This window comes from Ptychodera flava, chromosome 11 (genome assembly GCF_041260155.1).
Source record: "Ptychodera flava strain L36383 chromosome 11, AS_Pfla_20210202, whole genome shotgun sequence".
Lineage (NCBI taxonomy): Eukaryota > Metazoa > Hemichordata > Enteropneusta > Ptychoderidae > Ptychodera > Ptychodera flava.
This window is the reverse complement of record NC_091938.1, coordinates 12,528,984-12,551,556: the sequence shown is the minus strand read 5'-3', so window position 1 is coordinate 12,551,556 and position 22,573 is coordinate 12,528,984. Positions and strand designations below refer to the sequence as shown.

Below are 22,573 nucleotides of genomic sequence, written 5' to 3'. Positions count from 1 at the left end.
TGAGCGAGCGACAGGGAGGGGCGCGTACGCGGTCTGTTGCAGTAAATATCACCCTAAAGGTTACATCTGATTGGTAGATTGTCATTATTTACAGCAACTTAGGGAGTCTGGAACTGTGACGTTTGTGATTGTGAAGCTGATTGGCTGTTTGGAAATTATTCTATAACGTCAATGAGTTTCAGCTAAACAATTCGTTAAAAGGAAAATTTCATCAATTTCAAGTAAATTTGTCAAAAGATTTTCTACCAGAAAAAAGACGAGATGCATGCATTAGCTTCTGTCGTAAACTATCTATGTAATACTGCAACTTGATGTAAAATGCCCGCTTCTTCTGGTTGCTGCATCTGTCGCGCCATCAACGATGTCTGCGTTCATATTTTATTCAGTAATATCCGTAACTTTTGATTGTGTTCATTATTTTTGATCCAGAAAACAAGAACATTTTCTTGTTGATCCCCATGGAATTCATTGAATCACACATTTTATTTAGTAGTTTTGCCAACATAAAGCATCGTGAGATGTTGATGAACAAGTTTAGTCTGGATTTCATGAAACATTCAGTTGTAAACGATATTATTGACATTATCTATAGTCATACAGACGGTGTATTTTTGCATGACATTTAGCGTAGAACAAGAAAAAACGGAAACTGCAAAAGTACATCTAATGGAACTTCAACGAAGGAACGTTACCTTCTAACTGAAATTTCATCGTCCATTTTTGTTTGTTTGGTCGCTTGTTTACTCCACGCTGTGTTTCCTCGGGTTGCAGATTTCTGCTCAGTCGTGTGACTGTGAAAATGGCGGCACTTGTACGACCATCAGCGATTCGTCTGAAGGTAGCGGGGGTTACTTTTGCACGTGTGCGGAAGGTTACGATGGTGATAAGTGTGAGGATCTGACGGTCGATAACTGCGCATCTTATCCTTGTGCCCATGGTTCCTGCGTGAATTTTCTAGGTGGTTTCGAATGCGTTTGCCCAGCTGGATATTCAGGTAGGCTAAAACCATTATTTTCACCTTTTAAGTGAGGAAATGTCTACGTTTTATCTTCAATATCTAATATTCTTACCTCATAAGCTGTACATATTTAATAATGCAAATAGAAACACCTTTTTGGCGCCAAATCACTTCAGTGACGATAAGCTTGTGCCACTAGAAACTTTAGGTAGCTCGCGTCTCGAAATTGAAAGTCTTAAACTTTTGCTAAAACTTTCTTCAGGGGAACTTCCAACTATCCTCTTGCAAAATCAAGAATAAATATCAGGGGTTACTGTACGTATTTTGGTACTATGGAAACAAATTACCCGCTGTTTATATTGTAGATGGCCAGTGCCATCCGTGGGGGAAAATTAAATTTCAATTTTAACAAAAGCAAGCCGGGAAAAACTTTACTTTCTCCATGCTCTTCAAAATGAGCCCTACAAACGGCAGACCAAAAAAGCATTGTTGAAGTTTGAGAGTCCGAATATCTGTGCCCCGAGGTGCATCCAACCTTAAATGATATGTCCCTCGTTTGTAAATTGGTATTTGTTGGATCTAACAAACTTTTGCGTTACATACCCTTGCAATTTTCAAAACAGCATCACTTCTCCATTTTGCCAACTGTTGCAAATCGGCGACTTCCATTTTAAAGTACTTTGTGCTGCTTACACCCACAGGAACACTTTGCGAGAAGCGAGAGCTAACATCGTGTGACCCGAACCCTTGCTATCCAGGAGTAGATTGTTTGGACGACGATGGCGTCATTTCCTGTGGTCCGTGTCCGATGGGCAAAACCGGAGACGGCGTGGATTGTGCGGGTCAGAATCTCATATCGTCTCACAAAAATTGTCTTTTTGTGTTCCTTTTTTTCCTTTTGTTTTTAACGGAGTTTTATTATAGTGGTACCACATTTCCAAAGTATGGCGTCTTTTGTCTGGTATATTACAGATATGTGCGATAGACCATGTCCGAAGCACTTCTACTGTGCCGATCCAGGAGTTTGCAAATGTATAGAAGGATATGCAGGCTTCGGATGTCACATTGGTAAGATATTTTTAGCACATATATTGCAGTCTGGTGTTAAGCTGCGTACATATTCATGTTTTTGTGTGTAATAAACAAAATTAATATGTGTTCAAATAGGTTTACGATTTCGTTTTCATTCACCAGTTTCTTTCCAAAAGTTCAATAGGATATTCATGGTGTGTACTTATCCAGCGTTGGACTCATTGTTATGAACGCCTTGTCATTTTGTATGTGCGGTTTATTGTTTCAGCCCTCTGCCGCCCAGATTGTGAGAATAATGGCCGTTGTGTCAAGCCGAATGTTTGTCAGTGTGCAAACGGATATTCTGGTGAACGCTGCGAAACAGGTAGGCATCCTGTGTTACCGTCTAATTTGAAAAAAATAAAACCTTTCGTATATGTCAGAAATACCTGTCGATAAAATCGTAAATTTACAAATGTTTTTCCTTTGCTACAGCGCACTGCACGCCGCCATGTCAAAATGGCGCGAAATGTGTCGCCAGAAATGTGTGCTCGTGCAAGTATGGTTATCTTGGTCCACGATGCGAAACCAGTAAGTTGTTCATCTCTTTTGTAGTAGTTTGTTAACCCCTCCATCGGTAAAAATCCCTCTCAGCATAAAAGAAAGGATTCAGTAGTAAATATTAAAGTGAAAAATATACCCAAAGGGATACAATCGTCGGAACTGCGCTCAAAGGTCGTATGGGAGCCACATGACCACTGTAAACACTGTGTCCAAGGTACGATAGTGATTGACGAAAGTTAAAACATGTCTGGCATAATCTGCATCGTATAATTTAAATGTTGCAGCTATGAAGTGCATCTAGATATCGTGCACGAAATACATTGTTTATAAACAAGAAACTCGCACAAGCGCAGTTCCAATGACTGTTTCCCTTTAACGTTATATTTTAGTACACCTTAAGTAAGATTTGACACAATTTAGTAGGCTATTACACTGTCTTGAATTTCGCTGCCATTCGAATGTCTTATGCAAATTAGTAGCCTAATTCATATCATGTGAAATTGATGATTTTGCGTTTTGGAATCTTCTGCAACAAAACTTTTTGCCCTTGTTTGTGTATGTGAGCAACACATTTATCTTACTCTGCTGACCGATGAACTTCGAACTTTCATTTTTTTAGTGACCTGTAACAAACATTGCGAAAACGGCGGCATCTGTTCGTCTCCAGATGTCTGCGATTGTAGACCCGGTTGGAATGGACCGACATGTGGTACCGGTAAGATGCTCTGAAAGCTTTAGACGCATAGGATAAATGTGACGTGCAAACACTGCAGCCCCATAAACGTGAAATTATCAGCCGCTAAAGCAATTAAATTGAGGACATTTTCATTAATTATGTTTATATATGAAACAAATACAGTTTCCATTCTTCTCCCAGCAGTGTGTTTAGATACAAAAGTATTAGCCCTGCTAATATTCATCATGTACGATATACAATGAATACTTGTAATAGTCCGGAGTAAAATGTAATCTTCATCAAAAACATTGGACACTACACATGGGATGTATACAGAAGTTGACCAGTTATAACAGGATTTAGAACAAGATAATGTGTTTTACAGGCAGAACAAGAATGCCGGAAAATATATCAAAAGTGACAGATCCTGGGTTAAATGAGCGTGGCTTCCCTTTTCGTTCACAGTGCAATACATGTACGTGGTTTAGTAGTAAAACAACAGCGCCATAACAACCCCACTGTATTTGACAGTATATCTGACCTTTACACTCACAGAGTATAAGGTGAAATGAATGACTCAAGCACCTAAGTTGTATGTGCTCTTTTGTTTCATATTCATTTTCAGCGATATGTTCACCCTTTTGTCAAAATGGCGGTATCTGTATCCGGCCGGGTGAATGCCTTTGCCCTCGAGGGTTCTACGGTCTGAGATGTGAAATGGGTAAGATGTTATTATGACTCTTAAAAATTTCCTGGTGATTGAAAAGAGATTAAATTTCTACAAAACAGTCGTCCATCTGATATCATAAAAATATCACAACTTCCGGTAATGACTCCTTAGCTTCCGAAATGTTAGAATATAAATCTTCCAAGGGAAGTAAAGTAGAAAATAATGAATGCAAAAGGCACAGCGGCATGAACATGAAATCGGTAAAAGTCTAGTGTAATAATAACAAAACATATTAAGTATGAAGTAATACATACATACATACATACATACATACATACATACATACATACATACATACATACATACATATACACATATACATATTGTCATTTAACGATTGCAAATGACCAACAAACGACTGTCTATCCATTGTCAGCTACCTGTACACCACCATGTGAGAATGGTGGTTCTTGTTCGAGGATGAACATGTGTACGTGTCCAGAAGGTTATTATGGACTTCGCTGCGAACAAGGTGGGTTTCTAATGATTTCAGTTGCAGCGTAGTTGAAATTGTGAAATTTGTTCACCCATGCCAGTCACCGCCTACGAAAAATGTCACTCGTACTTGAGTTTTTGTTTTCAATATTTTTTGTGCAAGCACAAGCTTGTTTTCACAGACATGTAATTAGTCGAGTAGCTTGCAATCGTCTTCTGAAATCCAGTAATATACTTTGAGACGCACTCTGCGGTATTTCCATTTCAGATGACGTCAAATTCGAATTCGATCACCTTATGATTTTTAAAATTCATTTCGAAGTTACTTCTGAAGAATGTTGAAAAAGGAAACCACGCCCCTCAAGACACTGCTTTTCAATCTCTACTGTCTGTACAAACGTCTGTGCGTACATGAGAGTGAGAAACGATATTACTTGACTGTTGCTGTTTCGGTGGAATCAACTTACAGAAGAATATCCTCGAGCGAGAACACATCATTTCCTCTGTGAACAGGATCAATGACAGCTTTATGATTTTTCAACAGTTCGCTGTGAACCACGATGTCAGAATGGAGGCAAATGTGTGAGACCGAACGAATGCTCTTGTGTTTCCGGCTACAGAGGATCATCGTGTCATAAAGGTTGGTTAACATTTCAAGAGATTGCAAACTTACAAAAAAAAATGCTCGATGACATGTTTGTCTACATGAAAATGAATTTCATGGTTTTTTTTGTAGAACAAAAACCGAACTTTACCACAATAACTAATTAGAATTTATTATGCACTTTCGGCCCCCGTCTCTCTCTCTCTCTCTCTCTCTCTCTCTCTCTCTCTCTCTCTCTCTCTCTCTCTCTCTCTCATAAATATAAGTTACCACCACAGTGAAAATTCAAGTGTTTAAGAATGTTACTCATTGTAGCGTCTGTGAACAATGAAAATTGCCCAGACTGATGCTCACGTACAACGTTTTCAAAAAAGCGGGTTGATTGGTTGCAATAGTGCATGGGATAAGCAGACGTGCTACAAAATCCGATTGAGATAAAATGTTTGAGATAAAAATGTTTTAAACAGATGTTTACATTCTCATTATTTTGCTCCAGCCATATGCGTGTCAGGGTGTCGGAACGGCGGGGTGTGTGTCCAACCAAACGTCTGCGAATGCCCTTCGGGGTATACGGGATTGAATTGTCAAACACGTAAGTTTCAGGCGACTGTTTCCCCGGTCACGCACGGCATAATAAGGAGACGTTAGTCCCGCCACTGAAGACGAGACTTGGAGATTCTCTGATTCGGTGTCATGGCAACAGCTGTGTCTTCATCGTCTTCTTCATCACCATCTCATCGCCATCCATATCAGCGTCATCACCATCATTCATCAATAAATCGATATAGTGATCGATATTTGTTCACCCAACATAAACATTAATCGCGTGGAATGTTATGATCATATCATAAGATATTTTGAATTGTCATTTTACCTCATCATCATCATTATCATCATCATCGTCATCATCATGTCCCTACCGACAGCTATCAGGAATACCATGGAATGCATTATTGAAGAATGTGTAATGTTTCTAATGCATTAAAGAATTGCATGTTGTTTTTTATGTCGGGGTCAACGCTCTTAACACAGTGGCGGAAGGCTTTGTGAATTCAAGTTTTTATCGATAATACACAAATATGGGCAAATATATAAAACGTTTAGCAGTTCGATTCTACCATGTGAACTCGCTTGTTGCATGCAGTATAAATGTTATTTAGAATCGAAAAAATTGTCAATATGTTTTAAAAATTCGTGTTTTTTCCCATTGGAGAGAAGTCGTGTCTCTTGAGCTGTGTTGTAATTTCATTATACATTTTTATGAATAAATAAATTTGCATGTTGTAAAATTTTAAAATGTTCTTATCTAAATACTTGAACGATTTCTCTGAGATGAACCGCATGAGGGCGTACTTTCGGTTTGTTGCCCTGTTTTTGCGTTTTGGGGCATGTTACGTCAGAAATTATTGCAATACACCCAGCTGGTGGTTTGGACGTTTGGAGGTTTACTTGAAATCGCAAATATCAGTGACTTCCAGCCTGTCCGAGTCTGACAGTCGTCATAAAAAAAAACTTCTTCAAAGCAGACCATGCATACAATGTGCGCAAATTTTATACTTACGCTCACAGCTAAGAATAAAAATGTGAGATCAGGTGCAAGTTCAAAAAGTAACGCAAACCCTTTGAATCTCCCGCCGCCGAGTAACTTATCGACTTTTGAACTCCATACAGTCAAAATGGCCGACATTGGTATCAGAAGCCCATCCATCCTTTTATTGGTATTTATGCTCTTACTGTGCCATAGACGAAAGAGTATTAGATTTCCAGCTAGACTTAAATGGCGCAGATAGTTGTGTATTTGTAGTACACCTGGATAAAAAAATTGAAATTTGGCATGAACTTTCGAATACACTCTCTTTCATCAGAAGCATCAATTGTAGATGAGGCAGGTTGTATTCGAGAGTTGTTCTATAAGAAAACAGGACGAAATTAATCTGACGCCGCAATCAACTAAGGCTATCATGTAGTGTATTTAAGGCATATGACGGCGACGATTTCAAACTCGCCATTGTTAAACACCGTCAATCATACCACGGATTATAACGGTTTATGTCGGCCCGGGGCAAAAGAAAGCTGTTCACACATGATTTGCGTCCAGTTTTAAATTTTATATCGACTGAAACCCCTCCCCTCAGGCTGGACATAAATTGGGCCGCATCGGGCCAATGCAGCATATTAATATTTGTTTTCTAGCGACTTTAAAACCAGGACAGACTAACAGAGACCACGCAAATTTTGTAGTGTGAACACAGCAACTTTGGGTGTGAGAGCCATGCTGCAGGTATGATTTCAAGGCGCCTGCCAGTCTCCGTCCAGCCAGAAGTCACCGATAATTATTGCAATATTGAAATTAATTTTCGGCAGTTTCAAGTAAATTTAAACGTCCCAACTGTTTAAAAAAGGCGAATTTGGATAATTTCTGTAGTAAATGTTCTTTCTATGTGTCTATACAGCGATCTGTTCACAACGGTGCATGTACGGTGGCAGATGTGTTGGACCCAACGTATGCCAATGTCGACGTGGTTACTCCGGTGCGTCTTGCAGAAGGAGATCGGTAAGTTTGTAAGAATGACGTGCATTCAAAATCGTAAGTTCAGCTGCTACATACGGATTCAGAGAAGAGCCACAAAATTTAGACAAGGGACGTAATGGGCTTATAGACTAAGTTTATTTTGATGTGTTAATTACCATATACATTTTACAATTTGCTTTACACAGGATGGTTTCACACTTTTCTTGTACAGTTAAACATTTACATATATTAGACGCGCTCATATTATGGCAGAGTAAAGTTAAAGGGATAACAGTCCTATGAACTGTGCTCAAAAGGTCGTATGGGACCCATGTAAACTTTGTATCCAAGATAAGACGCTGCTTGATGAAAGTTAAAACATGTCTGTCATAATCTGCATCGTATAATTTAAACATTGCAGCTATGATGATGAGGTGCATCTAGATATCTTGTACGAAATACATTGTTTGTAAACAAGAAACTCGCACAGGCGCAGTTCCGACGACCGTTTCCCTTTAAATCGGTATACCTGAAATTTAAATACTTCTGAACAGTAAAATTGGCGTATTAGCGACGTTGCTTCACAAATGTAAGTAGCACTGTGCAATTTTGACGGCGCACTTTTTTTGCATGGCTCCGATTTTATTGGCTATGAATACGAGTGACGGAAATTCTATGACCTTGGGGAGTGGCCTTCAAAATAGAAGTATACACTTGTGCATGTAGCGATTTCTGAATTGTTACTTACAAAGATAGAAATTGATGTGTGCGTTTTTGACGATGGTTTATTTATCGATATTCTCATTTATCTGCTTGTTTATATTTTCCAGGCGTATGCAAGATGACGAGACGGTGCACTTTGAACACTGCCCATAAAATGAAAGATCTGCTTCAGAGTCGCAAGCCAGGAGTAGTGGCTCTCCAGAAATTAATAAAACACCCAATATTAAGACACTATTAATATGCAGCTGAATGTGTTAACGTACAAATTAGTGATACTCCTCCAGGAGGTAGGGTCAAGTTCAAAAGCACAGACTAATCGAATCTCGCCCACAAGAGTTCCAATGCAAGGCGGATCAAGCATGCGCATACAGTTGCCGGGCGTCACAAACGAACGTACCTACCAGTCATAAGACGAGCTGTTCAGCTGTTACTGCTTTGAAAAAAAAATCAGAGAAAATAGACTTGAAGTTATGGAATAATATCCCGTACATGAATAATTGATACATACTCTTGTGGTGTCTTAGAAAACCCGTTCGATATTTCGGAGACTGCATTACAATGCACTTGGTATTATGGGCTCAAACTTCCTGTATCACCACTGTCCGTATCAGGATGAATTACCAAGGCGCTTTATTTCTTTTCCATTCCTATAATATAACAAAATTTTATACCACAAGAAGATTTTGAAGAAAGTGAAAGCTGGAATCCAAGAACTGTCAAATATATGCGGGATATTGAATAACCAATAATTAAAACACTTCTGTGTAGTAATTGTTGAATATTCTGGAGGATTTACAAAGGACCAATTAAATCGGTGTCATTAACATAACATGGAACGTACTGTGAGCAATCCAAATTCCTCGTATCGGGGCCATTGTACGATGACGTACCTCACTCTCTCTTTCTACCTCATCACTTAAGTTGACCCAGACACAAAGAATTTGACCCAACCTCCTGAGTTAGGAAACCCACCCCCTATAACCCCTGTATATATTTCTCAGTCATATATCACCTATGATGAGCTATTGTTTTGTAAGTGAGAACGGACGCTAGAGGCCTAAGGACTCCCAAGGTAGCCAAGTTGAAATCTACTACATCATGTTAATTTCTGTCGATGAAGACGACTTCTTGACTGTTTATATCGTATCTACGCCATAGATCATGCAACCATTACGGGTAGCGAAATGTACATTTAGAGTTTAACATGTGATGTTTTAACAGTTTTTTTTATTTAATTTTTTTTCCTGAAAAAAAAACCTATACGAAGTTATAGCAATAGGTAATAAACACAATATTTTGTCTTTTGTCAATGATTTTGTCTGTTACATTTCGTGTAGATTTCCCGGGTTTTTTCTCTGAAACTTTCTGAAAAGGGGCTTTTGCGTAAATCCATTTAATATTGTCGAGGACGATCGGCAATGTTTTAGTCCGTGGGTTACATATGCAACAGAAGTCTGTTATCTTGATATGAGTGACGTAACTCAAGTTACTTCTTTGTCATAAGTTAATAACTAATATCTGTGGTATTTGCCAGTATTTTCTTGTCTAGACTCTTCAAAATATTAGTGACGAGAGGAAACACACTTCATTTTTTTCAGAAGTTGACAAAAAGGTGACTGACCTCCTGAAGTGCAGATGAAAATGTCAATAATTTATTTCAAATGATTCATGATCGATATGAATCGATATCTATCAATTGATATGATCAGTTCGTAAAATCTCGATCGCGAGACTTTTGAATTCCATCTTTTTCAATAAAATTTTATAAGCTTCTATGATCTTCTTCATATTTATTGCTGAACTTTTCAACTTCGAGCCTTTCGCACACGAGCAGTCCAGAACCACTGGAGAGCGCCCTCAACATGTTAAGAAGGACCTTGAACGTTTTAAAGTAGTGTCAGCGCTTGGGGGACCATGGCTTTGACATGGCGCCAAAAGAAACAATCACTTGCTCCTTCCCGTTGGAATTGATTTTGGGCACGATACTTCAATGAGGTGCACTGAAACTGCTATCGACGAGAGCATTGGTCATCTCTCATCTCTTTCAGAGACTGTAGCCTGGGTTGATTGCAAGATTTTGCCATTTTAAAATCCCTTTTAAACCGTGTTTTGTACACCGAGATGGAGCGGGTATGAATCATTAGATTTTTGGAGAAGGGGCTTCATCAAAAAGGGGAGAAAATGCGCAAACTCAGCCCATTCTGAAAGAAATATATCGATATTGAGACACGAAAACTTTGCGTGTCTTCACTCCAACATTACCCCCTCTGTCCTCGTGAGATGTAATGGAGCAACCCGTAACCAAATTGTCAACGTGTCGTAAAATGAGAGCGTGCTCAGATGCGAGATAGTCGGCTCCTCACAACATTAACATAGTACATACCTGTTAGGTCTCTCCAAACACCGAAGACTTCCGTTGGTTCAGCGTCCAGAGTAACGTGTACGTTGCTACTCAAAATGTACACGAACATGCGACAACCTTATATATAATTTATGAGTCGCGAAATTTGGGTTACACTGAGAACAAAAGTATTAATACCGAACAGAATGTTTCAAAACGTAATCCATCCTTCAAGGTTTCCCAAATATCCCTGATTTACTCTAGGAATTCCTCAGTATGACCAAGAATATTTCAATACTGTGACACAAGACAGACAATTTGAATAGATGCGTTCATCATCATTTATAGTCATTGTGATCTTGCCATTAGATCAGTATTTTTCATCCAATCCCTGTACAATAACGATTATTTTGAAATAAATGAAAACATTGTGACTTTTATGTACATATATTATTATTTCGTCATAATAAACATCTTCCACATGTTTGCTTACACCTCATAAAGTGTCGACATTCGTTATTTTGGCCTCAAAAAGTTTCAAGCATAAAAACAAAAGTATGTGAGAAGAAGGATCTATGAGGGCGACTGCACTGAATAGCGTGGTGTGCCTGGCCAATGAGCTACAACGATAGGGCGTTGTTTACACAGGAAGGCAATTATTTGTGTTTGTCTGACTCGCATTCGCTTTCAAGCGAAACATTAAAAACTAAAATTATCCTTTACCAAACCACATGGAAATTATCTTTTGACCCCCCCCCCCTACGGTTGTGGTGATTGGTCGCATTTTTCACAAGTCACCGGGAACACACTCAGATGGAAGAAACATTTTAATTTGCATGACGTCATTTAAACAACGGGCTGGTTGAACTTTCCCTCAATGCCACGGGATATACCCATGAGTGAAGATGTTTAATGTTTGCCGTCGACGCTCACCAGAAACATAGTTTTGCGACAACACCAGCATGCTTTTGTGAAATTTCACATCGGGTTTGTGTATATTCCGACTAAACATTCGGTAATCAGTCGAGAAAAAGGATAATAAATTTATCATTTTTACAACAATACTATGGCATACTCTACTTTTTCCATACTGATATCACGCTCGGACCTTTTTGTATGGAAAACGGGACAGATAGTTGCAGTCATATTGTTTCGAGAGGTCAGAATTACCACAAAATTTCGCAGCAATTTTGTGTCACATTTTTGTTGCATGCAGGGGACAAAAATGACCTGAGAAACAAACAAAGAATTAATAAAGAAACCGAAAATATTTATGTAGAAGATCTTATAATGTTTGCCTATAACTGTCTATGATTCATACCGGACTACTACTTTCAACACGTATAATATGCTCCGATACCGCCAATAATAGGAAAAAACAAAAGTCGAATTGGTTCACACATAAGACAGAGACTCGTTGCGTCTTTTCAATCTTCGTTTATTAGGTTTTCAGCAAGGTCTATTAAACATCAAAGGATTGAATATTTCCATGGGGGTTGTCAGGGCAACAGGAAGGTTTTTCTAAGCAATAAATAAAACAAATCACAATAAATCTAAATGCGTTAAAAAGTAGAACTTGGTGCCGATAATGTCCTCGTATTTCATAAGCTTCGATATTGTTTGAAGTGAACAACTTTTCTTTGACAAGTAATTCAGAAGAATCGAAATGCGCTTTGAAAATATTTTTTTTAAAGTGTTGCAACCGCTCAGTTAATATTATTTCTGGTATCACATGGTTTAGGTAATTCTCTTGTGGTGAGGTTCATCAACGACATAAAACATTTCACACGCTGACGTTTGTCAAAAACAGCTCAAAATTTCCAGTTTAAATGTTCGAAGTAAGGCTAATCGGCCTGCGTACTACTAGGATGATTAAATCAAAGATTGGACAGCACCTTTGAATTCGATTTCAGTGGCTCGCATAGAGGTGCCGTCGTATGACCTGTGACGTCACATTTCCCAAATGCTTCATCCAATAGTCTCGTTTGTTACTTTCGTCAATAAAACGAGAAGTTTTGTTTCGACGTAATCCCGCCAAGCTCTCATATTACACTGCCTGGTATACAGTCCTACTTGGTTTCGCTCAGCGAGAAGAGGCCAGGAAACAAGAACTTGTCGGCAAAAATGGCGCAAAGGTAGGCGAGGTTCATTGAATTCCAGCACTTTGATGGCTTTGTCACTTATGTCTTCGTTTCTTGATTTGACACGCTCTCCCGCCGTATCGAGGTGAGCACTTGCATCGGTTGGGGGCGCTGCATCTGCCGCCGTTGAGGCATGGACGGGAACATTTCGCTGGAGAAAAGCAGATGGATTGATGAAAATTGAGAACTGAATTGTGTGCTCTCAACCAGGTCTTGTTCCGGGCGGCCTATCAAAGATTAGAAATCTTAAAAAATAAGTTTTTCTCTCTTCTTAGATTTAACTGCAATTTTCCATCGAATCGAGACGAAGTGACAAATTGTCCTTTTCTTTACCCTGCCAAAAACACTGCAAAATTGAGCATATGGTGCCAACAAACGGGCAAGTTGCCACACGGGTGAAGTTGACAGAGTGCAAACTAGGAGACTTAAGAAGAGCTTGTCTTTTGTTGATGAAATGATATACTCTCTCTCTCTCTCTCTCTCTCTCTCTCTCTCTCTCTCTCTCTCTCTCTCTCTCTCTCTCTCTCTCTCTCTCTCTCTCTCTCTCTCTCTCTCTGGTTGTTTTGTTTGATCACTGATCTTATATTTTATCAACAAAGACTTGTTTTTATTTTGTAGTGAGGTGCAATTCTTCAAATATTTTGGGGAAAGAAATACATCGTATAAACGGCATCAAATAATTCTTTCAGTGGTGTCCAGTTTTACTCCCGTCACGCGTCACTCCACTCGCTCTGAGTTCAAAATGCTACGCACCTTTATGGCAAGCGCCTCCGCTCCATTGATTGGTACACAGACAGACACTCGGTGATATACACACTCCTCCGTTCCTACATCCCTGGGGACAAAACGCTGGAACAAAATCAGATATGTATGATGTATCAAGGCATAATGACTTCACAAAATTATGCATAATTCAATTGTCGAAGCGTCAACGCCGGTGTTTCTACAATACGTGACCCACATCGGCACTTTTAAACGCCACGCCCAATGGTCACCTACAGCTCTTGCAGTAGTACAGTAGCTCGAGGTTTTGTCATGGGGTCGAGGGTTGGTTTGCCGTCCAACCCACGACCCCAGGCAAAATCCTCGAGCTACTTACTGTACTGCAGCAACTGCAGCATAGACTACACACAAAGCGATTTACCACAACCCACGTTCAGTAAGTGCCCTCATCGATGTCAGCTTTCTTTTTGCGTTGTAGGTACGTCAACCCATTCCCTTTGAAGACGAACGAAAAGGTTTGGTTACCTCTCAAACTTTAGTATTAAAATCATGTAATATTTATAACATTAGACAACATTACATATATTGCCATTCATTCTACACGTGCACATCCTCTGACTCTGTGGAGAGAGAACAACTTGTTTTGGTGTCTACAAAAAAAAAACTGAGATGCTGACAGCAACGTTTTCCTTTTGGAGTTACGTTTCTACGCTTTTATATTTCTTGAAACTGGTATTTTGTAGTCGTCTGTGAGTTTTGTCTCATTTTTGGTTCAGAGGCTCGTTAAGGTCACCGAGTTCCACGCCGAATGTCCGCTTAAAGCTGTGACGTCACTTACTGCACAAGAATGTCCCCTCATCGCTCGGGTCAATAAACACGAGCTGGGAAAAGTTTTCTTTTCCAAATTCTCACATTTTATGCTGCATGGACCAGGAAGGCAGATCAATGACTGGCTGCCCCTAGGGTATTCGCGAGCGCAGTGCTAAAACGGTACGGAATGTCGACGATAGCCCACTCTGTGACCCGGGACGTCATAACAACCGGTCGCATGCGCAGAGGGGATTCTGGGGATGGGACCGCTGTTTACGTACTACAAGGTCCCGTGGAAGGGGAAAACATCAACATTTAATGGTACGGGCATGAATGACAGATGTCAAAACAAACATTGCTATGGCGTGCGGCGTCATGGGTCACCGCTACTAACATCAAAATTGGTGAATTTTGACTTTGTAAGGCGTGGGTATAATAAAGGCTACTAAGATCTACCTGCTTTACAATCGATAACTTTCCCGTTGAAAATAAAAGCCCAGACAAAATTCACTCACGACAAATTTCAATAACGTGCGTCTTTTCTTCGGTATGTCATCGTTATTGTTAACGATCGGTGCGCTGACACTATGTGACACAATTTGGAGAGAGATAGAGAGAGAGAGAGAGAGAGAGAGAGAGAGAGAGAGAGAGAGAGAGAGAGAGAGAGAGAGAGAGAGAGAGAGAGAGAGAGAGAGAGAGAGAGAGAGAGACAGAGACAGAGACAGAGAGAGACAGAGACAGACAGACAGACAGACAGACAGACAGACACAGAGAGACAGACAGACAGAGACAGACAGACAGAGACAGACAGACAGACAGGCAGACAGACAGATAGACAGACAGACAGACACAGAGAGACAGAGAGACAGAGACAGAGAGACAGACAGACAGACAGACAGACAGACAGACAGACAGACAGACAGACAGACTCAAAAAGCACGAAAACATTCATGCCAGCATAATACTCACCATTCTGGCATCGTGGACCATGGAAACCACTCGGGCATATACACTTAAATCGGCCATGAACACTGACACATCTCCCTCCATTCATACAGGATAGCGTACAGACGGCTGTAAAGAAATCGATAAAAGTGGCAAACCTGTTTGCTATCTATGCAAAAGCTGTGCTTATTGAGAGCATAAATATGTTGGACTTTCACACATCTATCATTTTATTTCCTCAAACGAGAAGGTTGATCTATCACAATAATGGTTAACTGTCAAAATGTCTATGAATGAGTTATGTAAATTGTATACTGTGCATGTGTTTTAAAGTCAACGTTATATAGAAGGGTCATCATTGATAATACTTCTCATCGGTTAATCAGATATTTTAAATCGAACCATATCAGAAAAAATATTTTACTGTCATTTCTCCTTCTGTAGTTACTGAATCAATACATCTGTCTGATTTGCTGTTTTTTCTGACCCCACGGTCTATCCTGCTATCCACCCATCTACCTGTTTATTTCCAAATCTGATTCGTGTATCTCATTTCTGTGAAAGAAACGGCCTGTGAAACACTGGTAGCCTCATCCTACCGAAAGAGAGACGCTCTTTTATCAAAGCGGCGAGACAAAACTGACTTACACCGTGAGGAGTTTGCGGTGTGTTGTGGCCCTACCGCTGCTGAACTGCATAACCTATGGTAGTACTCGGTGGAATTCAAAACTTAACATCCGTGTACAGTTCGCATTCCCAGAAACATACCACCGCACTTCTGGTGGCACGCAACAAACACTCGCCATTTCTCTTTGCTAATTTATCACTAAGAGATTCACGCCTGACTGTATGTGGTTTTCTTTCCTGAACAAATGCCCAACACGTTCGAGTAAATATTTACACTTTCCGTCCTCTCATTTGTCAAAATACAGCAATTTTCTGGTGCGCCACCATGCCATCTGCCAGGGGCATAGAGCACCCCATTCTTTCGAGATTTCCCGACAGCTGTTGCGAGATGTGCCTCCTGTAATGACACCGGTTCGCAATCATGTACTATTAATTGATTTCAAGTGGCTTTTCAAGTCCGTGAAAGATTTTTTTGTTTGGACTACACTCGGAAGGAATATATCTTTCCGAGAGATGCTCAAGACATTTGTCTGCAACGTGTACGGAGAGCTTCTCAGCGTAAAGACATCGATCAAGGCGTTGTAACATTGCCCAGCGGAATTTACAAGATTCTGTAGTTCTCTAGAATTGGGAGATCGGAGCGTTACCAGAGCATTTCAAACAAATATTAAACAGTCCAACCAACAGCCAATCGACTCTTTTGATGTCAAACATTTGTGAGGAAAAACGTAAGTGCTAGACTACACTCACATCAAACATAACCGTGGTGAATAACACAAAATGTTGTCGCAGATAGAGATGCTTGCACGTCCGGTGACAAACAAGGGATTTCTACAACTCGCAAACTTTGCTGTGCTCTGCGGGAAGTTACGCTTAAGCTCCACCAGTGAAACTCCCTTGCCTTGCTGAAGAGGGGAGTTAAATCCTTGTCTGTCATTTCCCCATAAACTTTCTCCCTAACTACGTTATTATCGTGTCAAACTTTCGCAGCGGGATTGCTTTCTTCACAGAGAAGGTCTTCTGATGATTGAGAAACAATGATTTGGGTGTTGTTTTCTTCCAGTAGAGCGCGCTTAATCGCTTAAGTTAATTATTTAGAACGTAAATAATTATTTCAATGTTCACGGTTATCAGTGAGCTGTTTGGAAGCCCAAGCATCAACAGAGCGTCAAATTTTTCAGGAATGTTTGTGGTTTTTCGGTTTGAAATTAACGTTTGTTATCATCATATGAAGTGTTTTTTCGACTTTGTTATTGTTAATATTGGTTGCAGATAGTGACTTTTGTTTCCACAAGTGTGATGCAGATTGAGTAACTGACAATTATGGGTTTGGGATCTATATCCTAACCCTTTTCAGACTCACGGCACAATAACGGCGATCTTTAAGATTTTATGCCCTCGTCAGATGAAGCCTGGGTTAACATAGACTTGCAAAGCTTCTGTAAAACGGTAAATTAGGAGGGTGACAGAATTACATGTGCACGCAGTCAGTATTTTATATCGGTATTTACTTTGGCAGTATTTATAAAAACGTTACCTTCTGCCCATGTGACCACTCGTTAGCCCTTTGACTTTTCCAGCGCACAAATCTTTGGTTCTGCCCGGAATATAACTTTTTTTTCAAAACTCGGACGGTTACATCAAATGTTTTCTCATTTGAAATGTATTGGGATGATGTTCTCTTAGAGGATACGCCTTTGCTTTTTTCTTTCTGGAGAATACATTTAAAAGTTCACCATAAACATTCTTAGACCTCGAATGGTCTTTGCGTGACTGCGCGAAGTTGTTGCCAAGCCATCTGTGGCTATTCTTAGCTGGAACTAGGCTTTCCGCCAATATTCATCAACAAGAAAGAGACATACCAGCCGATTCACCCTTTCGTACAGGCGGACAAGATTTGGCTTATGTTCAAGCAAAAGCACTTAGGTTTTCCTGAGAGTTGGGAGTTAAGATTGAGTCACCGATTCCATTGACATCGGTTTATAACAGATTCCAACCTAAAGAAGTCAACAGATGCATTGCGTTGACAGTATTGAATCCCATCTGCGTGTCTGAAACTGACATCTTTCACTCTATTACTTTTTTGTCCCACTTTTGTCTACTTTTAAGAAAGGGAGATATTTGCCCCTAAGATAGGTGTTTTTCTGCATGAATATCTGGCTTATTTTAGGGAGCTAATCGTGTTGTAAATTGTCATGGTCGGCATGTTTTACAAGATTTTTCAACAATAACCAATTGAAACGCAGGATCCTCACTTAACACCCCATGGCATGTTCCCGAGTACTTTTATACATATGCTGGTGGTGTATTTCGCAAGGAGAGCCAACTACCTGTCGAAACTAGAAGGAAAATATTCCCAATCGACCAGCGTCTTTTCGTTGCAAATACAAAACTTTTTAAGGTAGATCGCGCCTCGGGGACAGATATTTGGACTTTCTAACTTTTACAATTCTTTCCTAATATATCACTTGTGGGGTTCATTCTAAAGCTCTTGATGTAAGAAAACTTTTTACTGGCTTTGTTTTCCGAAATTCGAAAATTTAATTTTTATCTATAGGGTTAACACAGGGATGGCGGCCATTCTGAATTTTGAATATCGGTAAATCTTGGGTCATTTGTTTCTCTAGTACCAAAATTTGCCCTGTGACCCCCGATTTTTATTCTTTATTCTTGATTTTGAAAGTGAGTGTTTGAGAGAATCGTTTAGGAAAGTCTGAGCAAAAGTTTAAGTCTTTCATTTTCGAGGCGCATACCACCTTAATGCGTCTAGAGAGAAAAATAACGCTCAGATAATATGCCTTGGTTACTTGTTGTGAGAGATAATACAATAAAAGCAGACATTCCAATGCTGACGTATACAGCATTCTGAAATTTGCCATTCTCTTTCATCCCAAGAAGATTCACAGAAGACGGATAAGCATCGGAATCGCTGAATAAGAATTGGCAAATCAGATTTATCCATAATCCTTAACCAAGACAAACTGGATATTTGCGAAATGGATCAGCTTAGTGGCCAGGAGATGTTTCCCACGTTTACATTCCGATAGTGGTGATGACGTAAGTGGATACTCACCCAACTGGCAGTATTTTCCCGCGTACGACTTTGGACAAACGCACAGATTCGGCCGTTTGCATTTTCCTCCGTTTAGGCATGGCGGTGAACATGAAGCTAAAAGAAACATAACAAAAGCACGACAAGTCTGTAAAAGCACGTCAAATGTGAAAAAATGGACACACACACTGACGTCGACACAAGGCATACCAGACGTACGCGCCAATCGATGCGAGCGTCAGGGATCGAGAAATGGGCCTTTAAACAGATAAATTTCATGATTATATTATCACAAAAAATGAAAGAAGATACCTTACAAGAACAGCCCATGCTGTCTTGAGTCTTGTTAGGCAACTGTTTAAAACAGACAATAGCTGTAACTTATGATTGTATTTTCCTTGCTTTTGTCACATGAAACACATGTACACCGCACTGTTCACAACATGTGATGTTTTTGGGCAAGGTCAAAACTACATTTTCCATAAATGGAACCAAAAAAGTGAAAAAAAAATATAACAAATGTTATACCTATTGAGCTTTGATATTAAACTTGTTGTTTGTATCTTATTGCTGTTTATTTTTAAGTTGTTTGGAGACTAAATAGATAATTGGACACCATAATGAAGAAAATTGAGCGAAATTGTATATCTAATTTAATGGAGATCGAACGAGTCACATGTCACTCAGTTTGATTGACTGATTTACATATCAAATCCATATCTTTCTTGAACAGTCCACCCGTTGGAAAACCATCCCGATAAATTTCCGTATTGTCCATCTAATTTAAATTTTGATGACATTGGTATCCTCTTGCTGAAGCCTGGTGTCAACTCTCATTTATCTATTCTCGTAAAAGTTACCATACCCCAAGGAGAGCTTTCATAGGTTCCCGGATCCTGCAGAGCGGTGACGTATGCAACGTGAGACTTCAAACGAGATTTTCTTTCGAGCTCCAAAATAAAATTCCACGGGCGAAATATATATAAATACTAACATGGGGGTAATCCTAGCAACATACTCGGATCAACTGTGTATTTGTATGCCAGTTGTATCGTCTGTTTTACATCTGGCACTACCGTTGTGGAATTGTATGAAAATGTGTGAGCATGTGTCTTCAATGAAGAAATATTGTAAACTCTTGTTCGTTATGACAGAGTCCAAGAAAGAGATTTAATTTGGAAATTTAACTCATGCTCCCATATGTCGTTCAAGACTTAATCTTATGCCGAAATATTAAAAGGTTAATAGATTTATTTTTGCTGGTCGGTTGGTGGATATTATAGAAAATTGGACACACATCGTAGGGGTGACGCACCCTCAGCCGGATAGAGCACCCATGAGGGGTCGTGAGACTTCGGTTACGAAACGACCCAGCACCTTGTTTAGCAGAGTCTTTAACCCTAGCGAGCTTAAACATTTCAGTTAGGAAGAAATGTTTGGCGTAGTTTATTCCCAGATGCTAAACATGAAGATCTTATGCGTAGCTTGCCAACGACATATTTCATATCATCCGGGACACTCGCAAAATAAACATGTTGAGATTTTGAGATAGTGCATGATCTCTGCTGCGGGCTGGGTTTGCTTTTTAATACGATACATGGCCATCCATCCGTTTTTATGATACCTACTGAATTTATGATGGCTAATCTGCAAACCTGGGCATGAATCTCTCTCTCTCTCTCTCTCTCTCTCTCTCTCTCTCTCTCTCTCTCTCTCTCTCTCTCTCTCTCTCTCTCTCTCTCTCTCTTGCAAACATCTAGTACGAAAAGCAACAAGGTAACAGAACGGCATTCGTAACGTAATACAATAGCACGTTTCAAATACGCATACACTTCTTTGGCGCAAAAGTTGTTCACCCAGCCCAACTATTTACTAATTATAAAATGGCACATTCAGAAGAAAACATGTTAATATGGTAACTTACAGTGTTCGCATCTGTTTCCATAGCGACCGGCAACACAAAAACACTTATTTTCGCCGATGCATATCCCACCGTGTAAATCGCACTGAGGTTCACAGACTGCCTTCGGATCGAAGATCAACGGCGACGGTACTCGCACCTTTCCGACAACTTGAGCGCTCACGGACAGTTTGGATGTAAGAACTAGCAAAAGCACGGAATTGGCTATCCAGACATCTCCATGGAAGCAGAATGTTCTAGATAGTTGCATTTTGACTGTGAAAAAAGGTAAAGTCGATAAACACTGCGGAGGACTATGTGCGCAGCTTCACTGAAGCCGACAGACCCGACCGCCACGCTTTGCGGAGTCAGTATGCGAATACGTCAACTGAACGGCGGTCCATCCCGCCAGGCTTGGGAAGTTTTAGGCGATACCATTATGGACCGTGGGATATTTTTTAGAACTCGGGGCGTACTTGTAACGGCAAAACGAAGTCGAGATCTAGCTGTATTTTGCACTTTGAGTTCCAAACAACAGTGACTAACACTTTCGCATCCCTTTGTTTTGATGTTTGCTTTTCTGATTCAGAGAATACTGAAAAAAGGAAGTTTGAATACAGGAAAGGATTAGGATTCTACGTAAGTATCACGCATGTTCTCGTAAACAGAAAGACAACATCCTGGCGGGAATGTAAAATTAAAAAAAATAATAACAGATGAGTAATACTTGTATGTTATCTTGATACTGTTTATCGAGTGTGACTTTTTTCGTGAAAACAATATGCCACATATCAACAAACGTTAGTCATGCGGCGAGCTTACACAAGCAGCTTTCTATGCAGAAATCACGTCTTACTTAGATACATTTTAGCTACTTGATGACGTCATAGAGCTATCTTAAGCGGTAGCTGCACCCGGCGAGAAGCACATACGACCAAAGACTAAATAAGTTACATTGTGCAGTATTTACAATAGGTTGACTGTCAAAAAGTATTTCCAGGCAGGCGTCAAAGGGTTTATACTAATAGGTATCATAACGGTTGAATTTTTTTTTTACAATTTTTGCTTTGTACAACAGGTTTTATTTTTCTCCCAGAATTCTGTTGAAATACCAGTAAGCTTATAAGCCTCAAAGCGGACTGTGAGCGGCAATATGGAAGTTATCGATGACAAATGAAATCCAATTCTTTCTGAAATTAAGTTTATTACTAAAGCAGTGGACATTACAAGCGCGGCTGTGTTTTTAAAGGAACACAAGGTGTTTCGACGTGTTTTGGCTGCAGAACAAGAAACTGTACAGACAACAACGGAAAATAAACCAGAATTTGGCAGCTGATGGAGCTTTTTTTCATGAAGTCAGCTTTTGAACTACATCCTTACATATCACACCCGTACAAGCGTACCCGTCATGTCGACATGCCACACGGGTATGGACGTGAAACTATTGCCAGAAGCTAGAATAGAAAGACATTAAAAGTAAGAAAAAGTTGCAGCCTTGTGTCCTTTTTATATATCAGGCTAAGTTTACATCATTACGTCATTAGTTTGTGATACGGAGGAGAAAATGACGTCATCATCAAAACATCTTGTTTATGAAAAACTCTATGAACACACTTCCTTTCACATGTACGCACACTTGAAGAAGCTCCCTCTTGTGTTTGCTTCGGCAAAAAATATGCTATTGCGCTCTTTGTAAACAAAATGTGTGAAGTACCATGTCAATCGGTTCATGTATCAAGCGTGAAAAGATAAAACTATTCACCGGTGTTTTCCAATGGGGCGATAACCAAAGTGTGTTTATGGAGTGACGATGTGTTTGGA

The 22,573-nt window shown here is 39.8% G+C and overlaps 2 protein-coding genes across 2 annotated transcripts in view; one reads left to right on the top strand and one right to left on the bottom strand.

The window, feature by feature from the left end:
- Positions 1-9,986, top strand: part of LOC139143519 (von Willebrand factor D and EGF domain-containing protein-like) — a 70,375-nt gene extending 60,389 nt beyond the window's left edge. Inside the window, exons 20-31 of the mRNA XM_070713920.1 lie at positions 772-994; positions 1,660-1,800; positions 1,931-2,026; positions 2,259-2,354; positions 2,465-2,560; positions 3,153-3,248; positions 3,835-3,930; positions 4,316-4,411; positions 4,919-5,014; positions 5,475-5,570; positions 7,432-7,532; positions 8,321-9,986. Coding sequence (XP_070570021.1) covers positions 772-994; positions 1,660-1,800; positions 1,931-2,026; positions 2,259-2,354; positions 2,465-2,560; positions 3,153-3,248; positions 3,835-3,930; positions 4,316-4,411; positions 4,919-5,014; positions 5,475-5,570; positions 7,432-7,532; positions 8,321-8,335 — 1,248 coding nt within the window. The 3' untranslated portion in view covers positions 8,336-9,986. The remainder of the gene's footprint in view (positions 1-771; positions 995-1,659; positions 1,801-1,930; positions 2,027-2,258; positions 2,355-2,464; positions 2,561-3,152; positions 3,249-3,834; positions 3,931-4,315; positions 4,412-4,918; positions 5,015-5,474; positions 5,571-7,431; positions 7,533-8,320) is intronic.
- Positions 9,987-11,976: 1,990 nt separating this feature from the next.
- Positions 11,977-21,291, bottom strand: LOC139143517 (wnt inhibitory factor 1-like). Its single transcript, XM_070713919.1, has 5 exons — positions 20,777-21,291; positions 18,874-18,969; positions 15,198-15,302; positions 13,449-13,544; positions 11,977-12,846 (listed from the first exon to the last, which is right to left on the bottom strand). Exons 1-5 carry the CDS (start codon positions 21,021-21,023, stop codon positions 12,731-12,733), a joined length of 660 nt encoding a protein of 219 aa, XP_070570020.1. The 5' UTR covers positions 21,024-21,291; the 3' UTR covers positions 11,977-12,730.
- Positions 21,292-22,573: the final 1,282 nt, after the last annotated feature.

What these genes read in the sequence shown, in the direction of transcription:
- LOC139143517 (XM_070713919.1), bottom strand. Translation starts at nt 21,023, where the DNA reads ATGCAACTATCTAGAACATTCTGCTTCCATGGAGATGTCTGGATAGCC. An exon ending in TGGTCCACGATGCCAGAATG is followed by an intron (nt 13,545 to 15,197) that starts GTGAGTATTATG and finishes ATTTTGTTCCAG; the next exon opens with CGTTTTGTCCCCAGGGATGT. An exon ending in CGGAGGCGCTTGCCATAAAG is followed by an intron (nt 12,847 to 13,448) that starts GTGCGTAGCATT and finishes GCTTTTCTCCAG; the next exon opens with CGAAATGTTCCCGTCCATGC.